The 16,790-nt window shown below is 44.3% G+C and overlaps 3 protein-coding genes across 4 annotated transcripts; 2 read left to right on the top strand and 1 right to left on the bottom strand.

The window, feature by feature from the left end:
- The first annotated feature begins 1,706 nt into the window (after positions 1-1,706).
- On the top strand, positions 1,707-7,023 carry LOC135095572 (uncharacterized). Of its 2 annotated transcripts, XM_063996469.1 has the most exons (6): positions 1,712-1,848; positions 2,854-2,925; positions 3,903-4,604; positions 4,970-5,113; positions 5,372-5,551; positions 5,788-7,023. In XM_063996469.1, exons 2-6 carry the CDS (start codon positions 2,923-2,925, stop codon positions 6,331-6,333), a joined length of 1,575 nt encoding a protein of 524 aa, XP_063852539.1. In that variant the 5' UTR covers positions 1,712-1,848; positions 2,854-2,922; the 3' UTR covers positions 6,334-7,023. The 2 variants fall into 2 exon arrangements, with proteins under 2 accessions (XP_063852540.1, XP_063852539.1); XM_063996470.1 differs by lacking the exon at positions 2,854-2,925 and having other exon boundaries at positions 1,707-1,848.
- Positions 7,024-7,200: 177 nt separating this feature from the next.
- LOC135095469 (mucin-12-like) lies at positions 7,201-10,258 on the bottom strand (the record flags this gene model as incomplete). The annotated part of the gene is made up of 1 exon (XM_063996318.1): positions 7,201-10,258. A coding segment is annotated over one exon (2,406 nt), but the record flags the coding sequence as incomplete, so codon positions are not given.
- Positions 10,259-11,789: 1,531 nt separating this feature from the next.
- On the top strand, positions 11,790-15,211 carry LOC135095573 (uncharacterized). Its single transcript, XM_063996471.1, has 3 exons — positions 11,790-12,194; positions 13,355-14,661; positions 14,828-15,211. Exons 1-2 carry the CDS (start codon positions 11,963-11,965, stop codon positions 14,017-14,019), a joined length of 897 nt encoding a protein of 298 aa, XP_063852541.1. The 5' UTR covers positions 11,790-11,962; the 3' UTR covers positions 14,020-14,661; positions 14,828-15,211.
- The last annotated feature ends 1,579 nt before the right edge of the window (positions 15,212-16,790 follow it).

The raw sequence follows: 16,790 nt of genomic DNA, 5'->3' as shown, positions 1-16,790 counted from the left end.
TTCTAATTCAGTTCTTTTTACCTTTGTTAATTCTTGTACGATCATAAATCTTATTCCTTACTTCACTATTATTATTATTATTATTATTATTATTATTATTATTATTATTATTATTATTATTTGGCTTATATTTACTAAAAAAAAAATAATAATCTTTTCTCATTTTGCCATTTTTGATAAGCCAACCTATTTCTCCATTATTTATCTATTTATTTTTTTTAGTAGTTGTTTTCTGAGTTCCTTGTTCCTTTGTCGCTCCTTATAATTATATTAAATCATTAAATCCGGTGCGATATAGACGCCTTTATACTCATCCTTTTAAGTGTCCCCTAATTTCTTTCCGTTTTCTCTTATGCTCCATTTTATGAGGGACTCTGTTAATTTGACTAAACCTGTTCTTGCTTTCATTTCCTCATTTTCTGTTGTTTTTTTCCTTCCTAATCTTGATATCTTCACTATCTCTACTTCCTCAGTCTATAGTTCATTTAAAAAAAAACAAATCCTTACATTTTAATTTGATCAAGTCTCGTTTTGCTTAATTTCTCTTATTTTTGGTATCATTGTTAAAAAAAATATAAGGCTATTTTTTTTTCTTTCTTTTCCTCTCTTCTGTTATTTTTATAGGCTTCTTAATTATTCTCTCCTCCATTTCCTTTTCTCTTTCCTCCCATTTTTTTTTTAATCCATACTGGTTAACCCTTGCATCAGGAAGGTGGACAGAATAATGGTGAAAGACTGAGAATATTGGTTAATTATTACATTAGAGAGGTGGACAGAATAGTGGTGAGAGAAAGAAGAAAGTGTTGTGCAGCGAGGCCGTGGGAGGAGGGGAGGCATGCAGTTAACAAGACCAGAAGAGCAGTTAGCGTGAAAATAGCGGTAGAAGACAGCTAGATATGCAACACTGCGGCGGTGAGAGAGAGGCTGAAGACAGTCAGTTAGAGGAGAGGAGTTGATGAGACGTGTGTGTGTGTGTGTGTGTGTGTTTTACCTAGTTTTTGGCCTAGAAACACACACACACCCACACTCATAAACTTGTAAGACGAACAGGAAATAACGAGAAATTTTCCTTGTTCAGAGAGAGAGAGAGAGAGAGAGCAACCTTAGCGCCAGTCGTAACATGATGCAATAACAAACCGCTCCATTTAAGATTCCAGCGATCACTCAAAACAGATTCACCAAACGGGGGAGGGAAAAAAGAAATAGAAAAAAAAGAATAACACGAAATCATACGAAATCATAAGACCACAGCATTAAAAATAGTTATAACAGGATAAATATATAGGAAAGATTTGGAGATTACGAGAAAGGCGGCGGAGGAGGAAAATCTCGTTTCTAATCAGCATCTCCCTAACTATACAGGGTTGTAGTTGAAGATGTTCCGGTTTTAAAGATGTTTTTCAAGGTTCCAGTGAGAGATTAACACGATTTCTACATAGTGAGCAGGAAAAAGCCTTGCAAACTCGGCTTATCATCGCTGTGGCCTTGAAAAATAGTACGATAAGTTGGGGTGACACGGGTAATATTTATCAGTGTTTTGTACGATTCCTGTGAAAGGTTAACATGACTTCTACAATTTTAACGGAAGCAACAGTCTTGATAACCTTGCTCCTTATCTCTGTGATGTCTAGAAACTCGTACAAAGGAGGCGAAACGTTTCTTAAATAAGTAATGGGAATGGAGATATGTGGCAACTAGCGAGGGGAAAAATCTTACTCATGGGTGGGGTGTATCAACAGTACCCAGTTAGTTCACTCCTAGGCTTCCGTTTGGGTGCGTCGTGGTGTCCCTGCGTGCTGTGGCTGTCTGGAGCTTCCCTCATTCGGTGAAGGCCTTGTGGGGTTCTAGGTAGGTCGCGGTGCTGTATGGCAGAGCATTGAACCTAACCTTAATTAAACGGCAGTATTTTTTTTTCAAGGTCACAAAAATGACACCGGATCCTCATGACTTATCTGTTGAGTTCACAATGTAATGTTAATCTTACTAGAACCATAAATGAAAAATAGATTAATAAATAGAAGAAAAACCGTCTCAAACTAGAGGCTTTAGAAAACAGTAGAACAGTGTGGCGTTGTGCTTCATATTAGTACCAGTTTCATTCCTGTATCCCCAAGGGCGTTATTGATACTTTTAGTGACATTACAGTGACTCCAGTGATAAATTAACAGACAAAATACCCTTGCAAAACCCGGATGCTGTTCTTTGTGGCCCTTGAAAACAATATGCTGGGTGTTGGATGTCCACCGCCTGCCCCACCAGGAAAACTGCGTGCTGGTGTAGGATTGGGATTTAATCTGCTTGTGCGTCTTGTGAAATATCCGCACCACGCCCACACCACAGTCATTGAAGCCCCATCTGTTTTAAAGGCTATTTCACGGTGCTAATGACGTTAATAAGATATCGATTCGGTGATGCGGACACGAGAATCCACTAATTAACGTGTTCTTAAGGGTGTTTTTACGGTTCTAGTGACAGATTATAACATTTCTACGTTATCAGTGGAAGAAACTATTGAATCTGGCTAACTTCTGTGACCTTGAAAGCTAATTGTAATGTGATACGTGTTTTAATTCTCTCTCTCTCTCTCTCTCTCTCTCTCTCTCTCTCTCTCTCTCTCTCACGGTTCTAGTGACAATATTTCTACGTTGTTAATAGGAGAAACACTTAAGAACCCGGCTGATCATCTCTGTGACCTTGGAAAACGGTGGTGGTGACAGACTGGAGCCTTGAGGTAGGTACACTTCACAGGGTTGACAGGGAGACGCAGGCACACAAAAGGAGAGTCAGGAGGTCAGGTCAGGTCAGGTTAACTATAATTAAGTGTAACGAGGTGTATGGTGGTTCTCATTACAGGCTGACAAGGGGGCGCGGCAGCAAGGTGGGGGCACAGCAAGCAGGGGCACAGCAAGCAGGGCCACACCCATGGTAAGTTGTTTTCTGCTGTTAGAATGTGCAGCTGGTGTAGTTAAGGCAGGGTTAGGTTCATCAGCAGGAGGGGCAGATACCTTTAACCCTTTGACTACTAACCCTTTGACTACTATTTGTGACGCCTTTCCCCGGTTACCAATCTCTCTGGGACACCTTTACTTGATTCCACTGCCTATCTTTCACTAGGGAGGAAATTGCTAAATGTATTCTTTTTTTCATCGCTAACTATTCTAACGACTTACATTGGATCTGGTGCTGTTAACTGTTTCATGTCGCAGTGAAACGGTTAGTGAACACAATTTAATTTAGTGATGGTGTGATGTTTCTACGGCAAGGCCAGACTCACCAGCAGCAGAGTTAGATACCTTTAATGAACACTGTAACTCATTGTGCGGTGCGGTGCGGTGTAGCAACTGTAGCTTTCCTGTCCTGGTCTCCTGCCATCACCATCTCTTCACTGGTTAGGCTCATCACCACCACCATCACCATCACTACATCACCCAACACCATCCCATGATTCAAAAACACTGTACTGTCTCATCACCACTATTTACCAAGGCCACAGGGATGACTAGCCGGGTTCTCAAGAGTGTTTCTCCCGTTCATAAAGTCGAAATCTTGTTAATCTGTCACTGGAACCATAAAAACACCCTTAAAAACCTGCATATCTTCAAGTAAAGCCTTTGTGAAGAGTTTTCTCCTGTTCATATTGTAGAAATCTTGTTAATCTGTCGCTATTGCTGTAATAAACACTTGAAATCTTATGTACCTCCAACTAGACCCCTTGGAAAGTAGAAATCTTGTCAATCTGCCACTAGAACCATAAAAACACCCTTAAAAACCCAGGTAGCTTTAACCAGAACCCTTAGAGTAGTAGAGGTTTGACTCAGAGCTGTTTCTTAATATAACTCTTGTGTTAATTGTATCCTGTTATCCTGTTCCCCTCACTCCCTCACACACACACACTCCCCCAGGATGACAACCCTGAAGAGTGCCCAGTGTGCATGACCTTGTTTAATGAGGAGGAGGCAGAGGAACGCCCAAGGAACCTCCCCTGTGGCCACACCTTTTGTACCAGCTGCATCAACATCGTGAAAAAGAACGACCGCATTTCCTGTCCCTCTTGTCGCACCAAGCACAAGGTCCCCCCGGCTGGAGGCTTCCCTATCAGCTACACCCTCGAGGCTGTCATCAGGAGGCGCAGGGACACGGGAAGGAGACAGTCGGCAGTAGCGCAAGTGACACAATGCAGGGAGAAGTGTCTGTCAAGAAAAATGTGTGCCCTTCTTCGGGAGCAGGAGGGAAGAGTTCAGACCACCATCACAGCCTGCCAGGAGGTGCAGGCACAGTTTAACCAGTACCACACGAGTCTAGAAGGCCTGCAGACCCAGCATCAGTGCCTGCAGGATAGACTGCAAGCCATACTGGATGTGGTGAGAAATGCAAGGGAAGTTCTGCGTCAGGAGAAGAGCCACATGGAGTATAGAAAGCATCGGGTACAACAGGAGGAGAACCAGCTACATGGCTTGCTGGATCCACTAAGCAGGGTCACCACATTGGAGGAAGCCTGCAAGATGATCATTGTGACCAACCAAACCACTAGCCAGGTGGAGCAGGGAGTGGAGGAGTGGAACAAGGCCTTTCCCAGCTATGACACTGTTGCTGCCACCAGGAAGGTAAGCCTCTGACAGACCCCCACCAGACCCCCTCTCTTAGTCACCCTTGTCATGTCCCCTGTGCCACTTGAAGACCCCCACCAGACCCCCTCTTAGTCACCCTTGTCATGTCCCCTGTGCCACTTGAAGACCCCCACCAGACCCCCTCTTAGTCACCCTTGTCATGTCCCCTGTGCCACTTGAAGACCCCCACCAGACCCCCTCTTAGTCACCCTTGTCATGTCCCTTGTGCCACTTGAAGACCTCCACCAGACCCCCTCTTAGTCACCCTTGTCATGTCCCTTGTACCACCTGACCTCCACCAGACCCCCTTCTTAACTATGCCTCTAAGAAATGACAGTTTAAAACCTCTTTTGTCATTACAGGTGTGGGATGCATCAAAAATGGCAGTTGAAGCTATAAACGGTATTATGGCAAGTCTGCAGCCAAACGGTAATGAGAGCACAACAGATGAACCAGCCTGCCCCATCACTGACAGGCTAAACTCCCTACTCACCACAACAGTAACAGTAGGTGGATGGGTCTAGAGTTTGTCTCCTGCTGTCCATCTGTCACTAGAATCGTAAAAGCACTATCAAAAACCTGTCATTTCACCCCAGCTGGATTCCAAGGCCACAGAGCTGGGTTCTCAAGAGTGCTTCTCCGGTTCCAGGTGAAGAAATCTTGTTCACCTGTCACTAGAGCCGTAAAAACCCTTAAAAAAACATTAACTTCCTTTCTTTTCTCCCATCGTTCTTTCCCTAAACCTCCTTGCACGTGTTTTCCAGGCTGAGGACGTCTTCAGCCTGGAACAATCTGCAAGGTACCTGCTGCTGGGTGGCCTGGTGGTGGCTGTCATCCAGGGGCAAGAGGACACATGCCACGCGAGGTTAAGTCTTAAAAATAACCAGCTGTACCTACACTCCATGCAACAGCTGCCCGTGCCCCTCGGAGCTGCCACGCTGCAGGTGTGTGTGTGGGAGAGATATTGTGAGAGATTAATAGGGAGTGTAGGTCAGAGAGAGAGAGAGAGAGAGAGGCTAGCAATATTGTTTCTCGTGTTTGTTTGTACGTAATTGTGTTTGTAAATCGAGTCAAGATTGTAGTGTCATGTTTGTGTTTAAGGCTGTGAATTCTCCGTGTGTGTGTGTGTGTGTGTGTGTGTTGAGGTACTACATGAAGTAAACTGGTATTCTTTACACAGATGACAGAGATCGTTCCATGTAACCCTCCCTGCAAGGTATTCCTGGACATAGCCTGGCCCGGCACAGCACCCCAGCGAGTCATCATATACCTCAGCCCAGACACCCCACGTGGTCGCCAGTTCCTCTCTCTATGCACGGGTCAGTGTGGAGTCTCGTACGCCAACACGAAACTTTTAGGGGTGAGGAATAAGGGTTTGCAAGGGGAGTGGATATGGGGGGGTGATTACAGTCATGATACTGGGGAGGGGGGAGCTGCCTTGTTACGCAACCTTGACTGGGGGGCGTACCGTAGGTCAAGTCGGGTCGGGGATGTGTGGGGCGAGTACGGTGGTGACCTGTCGCGGGGTGCACAGTTTGGCATCAACACAAGTAGTTGGGTTCATGGACAGATGTTTTATGGTGCATTCGGTGAAGTGGTGAGTGGCCTTGCAGTGCTCCGTGAGGCGGCCCAGCAGGATGACGTGCGGAGAGTGACTGTGGTGGACTGCGGTGTGGTGCTGGAGTGCTGGGGGCAGGATCCAGCACCACCAGAACCACAGCAGTGAAAATGTGCAGTCATTGTCTTGTTATAATTTCTTCTTCTTCTTTTTTTGTTTTTGTTTTTGAGGGACACTGGCTCAGGGTGCCAAGAATCGAGGGGAAAAAAAAGAGTTCGCTAAGGCACCAGTCCCCATTAGAAAAGCCAAAAGGATCACTGAAAATTTAGGGATAAGTGTGTTGAAGCCTTCCTCCTAAAAGTGTTCAAGTCATAGGAAGGAGGAAATACAGAAAGACACCAACTTCAGGAATTTACCAGAGAAAGGGATGAATAATCGAGAATACTGGTTAACTCTTGCATTAGGGAGGTGGACAGAATAGTGGTGAAAGACTCAGAATACTGGTTAACTCTTGCATTAGGGAGGTGGACAGAATAGTGGTGAAAGACTCAGAATACTGGTTAACTCTTGCATTAGGGCGGTGGACAGAATAGTGGTGAAAGACTGAGAATACTGGTTAACTCTTGCATTAGGGAGGTGGACAGAATAGTGGTGAGAGATTAAGAATACAACAGCTGGCTCTGCAAACAAGAATGCCTTAGGTTAGCAGAAAAGCTGGAATCATCTCCTGGAAATACTTACGAGGGCTGGAAATGTAAGAGAGATCAGAACATGTTTGGAAATAATAGAATGAAAAATGCTACCACTGACAATACCTTTAAGTCTTTTGTATGTGAAATAAATTAGTGAACAATTCAATCTATTTTCCCTCCTCTCGTGTGTTGTCAGTGCATGTGTCTGTGTGTCTGTGTGTTTGTGTCCTCTACACTGCGTGGCTCCTGTACACTCACAGATAAATTAATTCTACTATACGCGTCACTCAGCTGTCTATGTGGTGCTCCAGGGACGCCAACACACTGGTCGCTTAGATTCCACAGCAGCTTGTTAAACTATCGCTGGCATCATGAAGACACCCTTGAAAACCACAATTACCACTACAGCTTGTTAAACTATCGCTGGCATCATGCATACACCCTTGAAAAACCCAATTTCCACTGCAGCTTGTTAAACTATCACTGGAATCATGAAAACACCCTTGAAAAACCCAATTTCCACTACAGCTTGTTAAACTATCGCTGGCATCATGAAAACACCCTTGAAAACCACAATTTCCACTACAGCTTGTTAAACTATCGCTGGAATGAAAACACCCTTGAAAACCACAACTTCCTCTGCAGCTTGTTAAACTATCGCTGGAATGAAAACACCCTTGAAAACTCCAGTAACATTCACTATAGCTTGTCGAACTCTAGAATCGTGAAAATATCCTTCAAAACTGTGTAACGTCTATTACAGCCAATTAACTGGAATCACGAAAACACCTTAAAAAAAAAAATAAATAAATAAATAAAAATTCCTGCCGCCTTTTAGTAGATATTGCTGTCATTATATCACAAGTATCATGAAAAAAAACCCTTGCAAACTTTTCTTTTTCCTTATATTTATTAACATTACAATCCTAATGACGTTTAGATCACAAGAACGAAGCATGCAGGAGTATTTACAGAATGTACAGTTTACCTTTGCGTTACATCGAAAAGGTAGGGAGATGTCGGTGCGGCAGTGAACCTTTGCGAATTACAACAGGTTCATGAGACTGTTTCTGGCCTTGAAAAAACACATGGGTACTGGAAAACACTTTTGCAGAGGCGGGGAGGTCACCAGCATCAACAATGACACGGGTGGGATTGGAAATAACATCACGAGGGTCACTAGCATCAGCGGACCGTTTCAGAATCACTCTAAAAGAATCATGCAAGTTTCGGAAATCGCTATCAGAAGCTTCGAGAGACTCACGTACACCAGGATGCAGATTGGGTGAATTAAATGTGTCCTTTTGATCAGATGGAGCCACAGAGACATATTCTGAAGGCAACCCTGTCACGTGTATTATCTTGAAATGGTGTGTGAGCTGGTTACTGGGTCCTTGAAGTGGCTGAGAACTCGCGGGGAATGTATCTCCAGGTTGTGGCTTTGGTATAATAAGGTTAAGTGAAGGATCAGGAGCTGGAGAGGTGTGCTGTGGGGGCTGTGAAGCTGCAAAAGGCTCCTTACTTGGCTTCCAGACGTGAATTTGATGTGGAACTGCCTCGTTGTCTTCTTTTGATGGGTTTCGTGGCTTGGCTTGCGTGGGGTGGTCATTAGAGTGATGGGGAAGTTGCGAGAGGTACTGTGGGTTGAGATCCTTTGGGCTGGGGAGTATTGTGGCTTGCCCAAATGATGAGACGCTTGGTAAGTCTTCCTTGGCATTCTGAAGTGAAGTGTGCTGTCTCCCTGACTGTTTGGAGAGAGAAGCTTTAGAATTGTCTTGGAGTTTTGAGACAAGAGTACCCTTCTGGAATGGGCGTGGTGGGAAGGAAGGGGTTACGTGTGGTGCATGCTGAGTACTTTCATCAACTGAGGATTGTGGGAAAGACGAGATGTGTAGACCTTGAGTACTTTCTGGAGGAGTATTTTTGTGGATCAAGGACTGCAGGTGAGACGAGACCTTTGGGACATGTAGAGGTGTACCTTCAAAGACCACACTTCTTTGCAACGGATCTGGCAAGGAAGGCCGATCACTGGACTCTTTCACAACCTTCACCACAACCCTCCCCTTGGCAGCCTCGTACACATCCCCAAGCTGTGGAATATTAGGCGGGAAGATTGTGGCGGAGTATACCTCATCGTACTCCACGCGTTCATCCTCTTTCGGCGCAGGTGGACCAGTTATGAAGTTTGACTCTTGGGAACTGTAAGCAAGACTCTTCGGTGGATGCAAATTTGGCTGGTTTGCTTGTTGGTTTGCATGTTGATTTGTGTCTTCTGGTGTTCCGTAAGGTCGTGTGGGTTTCCTTCCTGTTTCTGGGCGGAGAGGTCCTTCAGGGATCCGTGTCTTGCGAGGAAGGAGTGAAAGAACATCCTCTCTGAAAAGTGTTGGGATGTGTGACCGCTGTGTGACTGTGAACTGTGGGAGGCTGTGACCGGATGACTGACTATGGGTAAACTGTGGGAAGTTGTGACTGGCTGACTGACTGACTGTGGAATGTGCATGACTTTGACTGGTTGACTGACTGGCTGTGGAGTGTGGTAGGGTGTGACTGGCTAGACTGACTGTGGACTGTGGGAGGCTGTGACTAGCTGACTGACCAACTGTGAACTGTGGGGAGCTGTGACTGTCTGGAATGACTGAGAAATGTGTAGGGTTATGATTGAGTACGCTGCCTGTGGACTGCAGAAGGCTGTGACTGGCTGACTGACTGCCCGTGAACTGTGGGAGGCCATGACTGGTTGACTGACTAGCTGTGAACTGTGTAGGATTATGACTGTCTAGATTAACTGTGTATTGTGGGAGGCTGTGATGAGTCGGTTGGTGGCTGTGGACTGTAGACTGTGGACTGGGCTGGTCTGAATGGCTGTGAGTATGTGAATGTTGCCCTGCGGGGTTGCTGTGGGTGTGGAAGGGCGAGGCCGATGCCAGGGGTGGGTGAGCTGACTGCCGGTGGTGGGTGGAGGGCGTGGGTGGGACCGGATGATGGGTGGGGGCAGGGGAGGCAGGGGCATGATGGGTGAGGCGTGTGTGCGTTGCTGTGGGGGAAGGTAATGGGTGTTGTGGCTTGGTGGAGCTGTCTGTACTGGCCAGCTTTCCAGCAGTTGAAGCAGTGCCGCTCCCTAGCTCCTCAAAGTCAGGTGGTGCTCTCTCAGACTCGGTAGAGGCGGCGCCGATCTGCGCGTTGCGATGTAAGTACGAGTCAGAGTCAGCACAGCGCACTTTGAACCACCAGTCACACACGAGGGAGCCCTGGCTGAACAAGGTGCCGTTGGGACACAGGAAGGCGTCATGGCGGCCATCAGCTTGGCACAAATGGAACACCTGGCAGGACGCCGCGGCATCAGTATCGGCGTAGTAACCCGGGAACTGCTGCGCCGCGCAAGAGAACCCTGTGTCTGGTACGCTGCCCAATAAGGGGTAGTCCCGCCCAGCCACGCCGCCCCCGGGGATAGCGAGGGAATCAAAGTGGAAGACAGCGTCAGGTTGACTCACAGCGTGCACCAGAGGCGGTATACTGAGCCCCATCAGACCAGCCAGGACCACGGACAGTCCTGCAACAACAAACTAGGCTCAAATTTACGCACACGGTGGAGGAAGGGACCAGCCCACTGTACTGTCTTGCCGAGTGTCTCTAACGTAAGTGACTCGGGTTTCAAGCCTGTTTTTAAGGGTCCAGTGACAGATTAACAAGATTTCTACAGTATGAACAGGAGAAACACTCTTGAAAACCCTGCTATTCACCTCTGTGGCCTTCAAAAATAATCGTGGTGAGAGACAGAGAGAGAGAGAGAGAGAGAGAGAGAGAGAGAGAGAGAGAGAGAGAGAGAGAGAGAGAGAGAGAGAGAGAGAGAGAGCAAAGCGTTTCAGAATACGGTCCACAGTGCACAAAACACAAACGCAAGCACAGATCACACAGCAGCGGCCAGCCACCACTCAGCACACCAGCACTGACCCACCTGGCGTTGAGAGCAGCGGTACACATCCCCGGAGCGTCATTAAGAAAGCGTCAACGTGCAAGTGGTGGCAGCGCGAGGATTGTCAGGATACATGTGGTGGCAGCGCGCGGATTCACTTATATAGCATCCCCCGCCGCGCCCTCCACGCCCACGCCCTTCCTTGTCTCCCTGCGTGGCGGATGTGGCAGGATAATCATCTCGCTTTCCTCTGTGACACAAACAATAACAGTTTCACTTGCCTTTCCTCATTCCATTTGTGTGTTTTCATCTTGCTTCCTTCCTTCCTTTGTGTTCCTCGTCTTCTGTTCAGGTTTGGCTTTTCTTTCTGTCATTTTTCTGCTTGTTTCATTTTCTTTTTCTTTCTTCTTCTTCTTATTATTATTATTATTATTATTATTATTATCATCATTAATAATAACGATAATAATAACAACAACAACAACAACAACAACAACAACAACAATAATAATGATAATAATACGACAAGAGAACTGAAAAACCTACTACTACTACTACTACTACTACTACTACTACTTCTACTACTACTACTACTACTACTACTACTACTACTACTAATACACAGGTGAGAGGAAAAGAGACACGTAGTAATTAAGACAGGTGATGCAACGCAGACAACAATACCAGAAGCATTATAGATCGTGTCGCTTTCTTTAACCAGGTAATTAGTGTAGAAAACGTCGGTGCTCTCTCTCTCTCTCTCTCTCTCTCTCTCTCTGGATATTTTGATAGCTGTGGTAGGGCAGTGAAACGTTCTCCTATACAGACATCTTCAATAAGTGACATGAGTTTTTAAGGGTGTTTTTTTATGGTTCTAGTGACAGATTAACAAGATTTCTACATTATTAACAGGAGAAGTAGTCTTGTGAACCAGGCTGATCATTCTGTGGCCTTGGAAACCAGTCGCGGTGAAGTGGTACGGATTGTTACAGTTCTAGTGACAAATTAACTGGATTTCTACATTTTGAACAGGAGAACTAAGATAACCAGAGAGAGAGAGAAAGAGTAGAATGTTCTGATGTCTAAGCGCAGGATATGGTTTGGTGTAGAAACAAGACGTCACAGGAAACAGAGAAGGTGACAGCAAGCAGCCTTTAGGAACAGCCGAATACAAGAACAGAAAACGAGAAAGATGGAAAGAAGTAAGACGCAGCCGCTTCAACAGGGGGTCCAAATTCAATCCCACAACATCACCGGTCCATCCTGTGCTGGTGTCCAGCCTCAGATTACCTTGTCTCTGCATGAACTATTAGATGAAGTGGTGGTTGCAATATTGGCGATGGTGGTGGCGGTGGTGCATGTGGTGGTGGTGGCAGTGACGACCAGGGTTCACAGGAGAAGATACCACCGCATGTTGGAACGAAGTGAGTGTTTGTTTGTTTGTTTGTTTGTTTGTTTGTGTTTGTTTGTGTTTTTAGGCTTGTGTGTGTTCTAGTAGTGTTTTATTTGTTTGTTTGTCTGTTTGTGGGTGTGTGGAGTTGGGTTTTGTGTATGATCCTGTGTGTGTGTGTGTGTGTGTGTGTGTGTGTGTGTGTGTGTGTGTGTGTGTTGAATACTGCTACACCACTGGCTCCCTCATCCGCTCATCTAACGCAACAATGTGTTTTCCAGGGAAGAAGGTGGAGGCGCAAAATTTTCCTATATCACTTATGTAATCTCTTCACGCCCCTAACTCAGTGTTCCTTGACCTTTCCTGACCTCAGCACACCAGTTGTTTAGTTTAAGCATCCCACCACCCCTCTGGCTACCGTGGCGTTAGAGAGAGACTGCACCAGCGTTACAAAGACAGCAAAATAGGAGGAGTGCTTGATCCTTATCGTGCCCATAGCAGCAAATTTCTAGCTACCATAAGATCAAGCAATACATTCATGCTCTTCCTCACTGTGCTAAAAATTCATCCTTTTTAACTGCCACCTGGTACAACTTTCTCTAATCACCAATTCGAAACACCTTTACTTGTACCCCCAGCCATAGTCTATCCTTAAACCGGGGAAAATTGCAAGGTATATTCTTTTCATCGATAATTTTGTTGTAGATGCTTAGAAAGAAATCACACAATGCTTCTGGTGCTTGTAACTGTGTGTGTGAAAAAGGTTAAGACAATTGGAAAAGAGGTTTAAGGTTTATCAAGTGAAAAGCACACTTGTTAAAATAGTACTAATTCAACATTTTTGTGTCTCGAATGCAACACTTTCCAGCACCCAGTAAAACCAATTCCAGCACTCTAGGTTAACAAACACTGCCCTAACTCAACACTTTACAACCCTATTTGATGAACCACTGAACACTGAACCACTGAATCACCACATGAACACCTACGAGCGTCACCAATTCAATTCCAGCACCCTATAGGAGTATAGGTTAACAAACACTGCCCTAACCCAACACTTTACAACCCTATTTGATGAACCACTGAACACTGAACCACTGAATCACCACATGAACACCTACGAGCGTCACCAATTCAATTCCAGCACCCTATAGGTTAACAAACACTGCCCTAATTCAACACACTAATTTCCAGGTCAGAAAATGGAGTCTCAACCCCAGCCTAGCACCAGCCGAAGCGCGCAAACACCCACACAAACACACGAGGCTTCACACCAGCTCGAGGACACGAACCGAGACTCCCACATATATGAAGTCATCCCCTTCGATACTATGAACCCTCCTGACGAACATTCTCCTCTATATGAGACTGAGGGCCTTTACGAAGAGATTCAAGGTCACAGGGCATCCGGAGGCATTAAATTTGCAGATTATGAGACTGTTAAATATGAAAAGATTGATTCTCCTAACAGTTCTCAATCCATGTGTGAAATTTATGCTAATATATGTAACACTTCAACCCATGCGGAACCCCAACTTCCTGAAACTCCCATTGACTCTGAAACTGAAGGTGACACAGTGAAATACGATGATGTTGCAGCCCCTGAAACTTCCAATACCCCTGAAAGTCCCACTGGCCCTGAAACTGAAGGTGATGCAGTGAAATACGATGAAATTATAGACCCTGAAACTTCCAATACCCCTGAAACTCCCACTGGCCCTGAAACTGAAGGTGATGCAGTGAAATACGATGAAATTATAGACCCTGAAACTTCCAATACCCCTGAAACTTATACTGACCCCGAAAAAGACGATGCTGGGTATGAAATTCCTCTTGTGGTTAAGGGTTCACAAGTCTAAGGGTCAGGGTAGTTTAGACTATTAGGTTAGGCTGTTTGATTAGGCTGTTTGTTTGATTAGGCTGTTTGTTTGGTTAGGCTGTTTGTTTGATTAGGCTGTTTGTTTAATTAGGCTGTTTGTTTGGTTAGGCTGTTTGTTTGGTTAGGCTGTTTGTTTGGTTAGGCTGTTTGTTTGATTAGGCTGTTTGTTTGGTTAGGCTGTTTGTTTGGTTAGGCTGTTTGTTTGATTAGGCTGTTTGTTTGGTTAGGCTGTTTGTTTGGTTAGGCTGTTTGTTTGATTAGGCTGTTTGTTTGGTTAGGCTGTTTGTTTGGTTAGGCTGTTTGTTTGATTAGGCTGTTTGTTTGGTTAGGCTGTTTGTTTGGTTAGGCTGTTTGTTTGATTAGGCTGTTTGTTTGGTTAGGCTGTTTGTTTGGTTAGGCTGTTTGTTTGATTAGGCTGTTTGTTTGGTTAGGCTGTTTGTTTGGTTAGGCTGTTTGTTTGATTAGGCTGTTTGTTTGGTTAGGCTGTTTGTTTGGTTAGGCTGTTTGGTTAGGCTGTTTGTTTGATTAGGCTGTTTGTTTGATTAGGCTGTTTGTTTGGTTAGGCTGTTTGTTTGATTAGGCTGTTTGTTTGGTTAGGCTGTTTGTTTGGTTAGGCTGTTTGGTTAGGCTGTTTGTTTGATTAGGCTGTTTGTTTGATTAGGCTGTTTGTTTGGTTAGGCTGTTTGTTTGGTTAGGCTGTTTGTTTGGTTAGGCTGTTTGTTTGGTTAGGCTGTTTGTTTGGTTAGGCTGTTTGTTTGGTTAGGCTGTTTGTTTGGTTAGGCTGTTAGGTTAGGCTATTAGGTGAGGCAATTAGGTTAGGCTAGGTTAGACATTGTTATGGTGTTATATAGAGTTTGTAATGCACACACTGTTTATAATACAATTTTTAATACTCCTCTTTCTACTACTACTACTATTACTACTACTACTACTACTATTACTACTCTGGTTATTACCCATGCTCCTCCTTCACCACCACCACCACCTCCTCCTCCTACTACTACTACTACTACTACTACTACTACTACTTGAGGCGTATATATATTTTTTTTTTTCTCCACGAGTACACTTATAAGGGCGAGTGAAGGTTAATTATCCTGCTTTCAATGTATTATGTACGTTCAAGTTGTATTTGTTATTATTTTCCTTTCCAATAAATGATAAACAGCAAAGGATTTTTTTTTCTCCATAAGTAAATTTATTTTTTTTTTATATTTCGTTATATTAAAATTTTTTTTTTTTTACTACTACTACTACTACTACTACTACTACTTATACTGTTTGTGTGCGTGTGTTTGTGCTTGCGTCACCCCTGCAGGCCTTCACAGTTACCCAATAGTTTTTTTTTCCTTCTTTCTCTTTCTTTCCATCTTTCTTTCTTTTTTTTTTTAGTTACCAACCGGGAGAATGTAGGCAAGATATCAGCACTACTCACCCAGCACAGGATATAACGATCTCTTTCCTGCCTTGTTGGTTTTGAATTCCACATGACTAGCTAACACGTTCCTTTCTCTCTCTCTCTCTCTCTCTCTCTCTCTCTCTCTCTGTGTGTGTGTGTGTGTGTGTTCCTGTCCACGTTCTATTCTAAAACGTTTTATTCTTTCACCACTACAATTTTCCAAGGCCACAAAGATGAATTGCCAGGCTAAAAAGAGCGTTTCTCCCGTTCATAATGTCAAAAAATTGTTAATCTGTCATTATAACCGTAAAAACATCTTTAAAATTCCTTGTAGCCTAATTTTCTTCAATCTAGAACCTGTTATTTCTTGTTCTATCCTGGCAGGCAAGGTTCCACTACAATCTTCCAAGGTCAGAGATAATTTGGTGGGTTCTCAAGTGTTTCTCCCGTTCATAATATCGAAAACTTGTTAATCTGTCATTATAACCGTAAAAACAGCCTTGAAATTACGTGAAACCTAATTTTTATCAATCTAGGGCCTGTTATTTCTTGTTCTATCCTGGCAGGCAAGGTTCTTAGGATCAGAAACCAAGAGAGAACAAAAAAATAAAAATAAATAAATAAATAAATACTACGTGCAAATTTAGTATACGAAAAGAAAACGAAGAAAACGAAGCAGATACTCCCCTTGGCTGCCGCGATGTTTCTTACACCAACTAAACTAAACTATCAAAGGACCGCTGCAAATTTCCCACGTGTGTAACTTCAACTACAGCCTTTTGGTAACTGATGAGGCGCTAGTGTTTCAGCATACGGTGGTGCTGTGCGGTGCTGGCCGGCCACTCAACCGCTGGCAGGGAAGGTTCTTAGGATCATTAACCAAGATAGAAAGAATAACGGGTTTAAACTTGAAAAATTTAGGTTTGAAAGAGATAGACAGAAACAGGTTCTCAAAAGAGCAGTAAATGAATGAACGGACTCAGTTATTAAGCTGTTAGTGCTGTCATTACGGAGGTTTAAGAGAACATTAGACAGGTTTATGGATGGGGATAATATATGGAAATAGGTAGATATATTTCATACAGGGACTGACACGTGTAGGTCTGGTGGCTTCTTGCAGCTTCCCCTCCTCTCTCTCTCTCTCTCTCTCTCTCTCTCTCTCTCTCTCTCTCTCTCTCTCTCTCTCTCTCTCTCTTCCAAACATATTTTTTATCTTCCCACGAAAATAAAATTACAAGTAGCGCTGATCAGTAAAGAGATTAATGTAATAAAATAAAAGATCCAGTCATTTTCAACAGGCAGCGCGCAAATAAGGAATCACTGAAGACTGAAGAACGCGCGGCGGATGGAGC

Source organism: Scylla paramamosain, chromosome 49, assembly GCF_035594125.1.
Source record: "Scylla paramamosain isolate STU-SP2022 chromosome 49, ASM3559412v1, whole genome shotgun sequence".
Lineage (NCBI taxonomy): Eukaryota > Metazoa > Arthropoda > Malacostraca > Decapoda > Portunidae > Scylla > Scylla paramamosain.
Note: the sequence above shows the minus strand (reverse complement) of the source record. Positions and strands in the feature narration are given on the sequence as shown.

Coding starts and splice junctions, on each gene's coding strand:
- LOC135095572 (XM_063996469.1), top strand. Junction 5,114..5,371: donor TACTCACCACAACAGTAACA/GTAGGTGGATGG, acceptor CGTGTTTTCCAG/GCTGAGGACGTCTTCAGCCT. Junction 5,552..5,787: donor TCGGAGCTGCCACGCTGCAG/GTGTGTGTGTGG, acceptor TTCTTTACACAG/ATGACAGAGATCGTTCCATG.
- LOC135095573 (XM_063996471.1), top strand. CDS start 11,963: ATGGAAAGAAGTAAGACGCAGCCGCTTCAACAGGGGGTCCAAATTCAA. Junction 12,195..13,354: donor CCACCGCATGTTGGAACGAA/GTGAGTGTTTGT, acceptor ACTAATTTCCAG/GTCAGAAAATGGAGTCTCAA.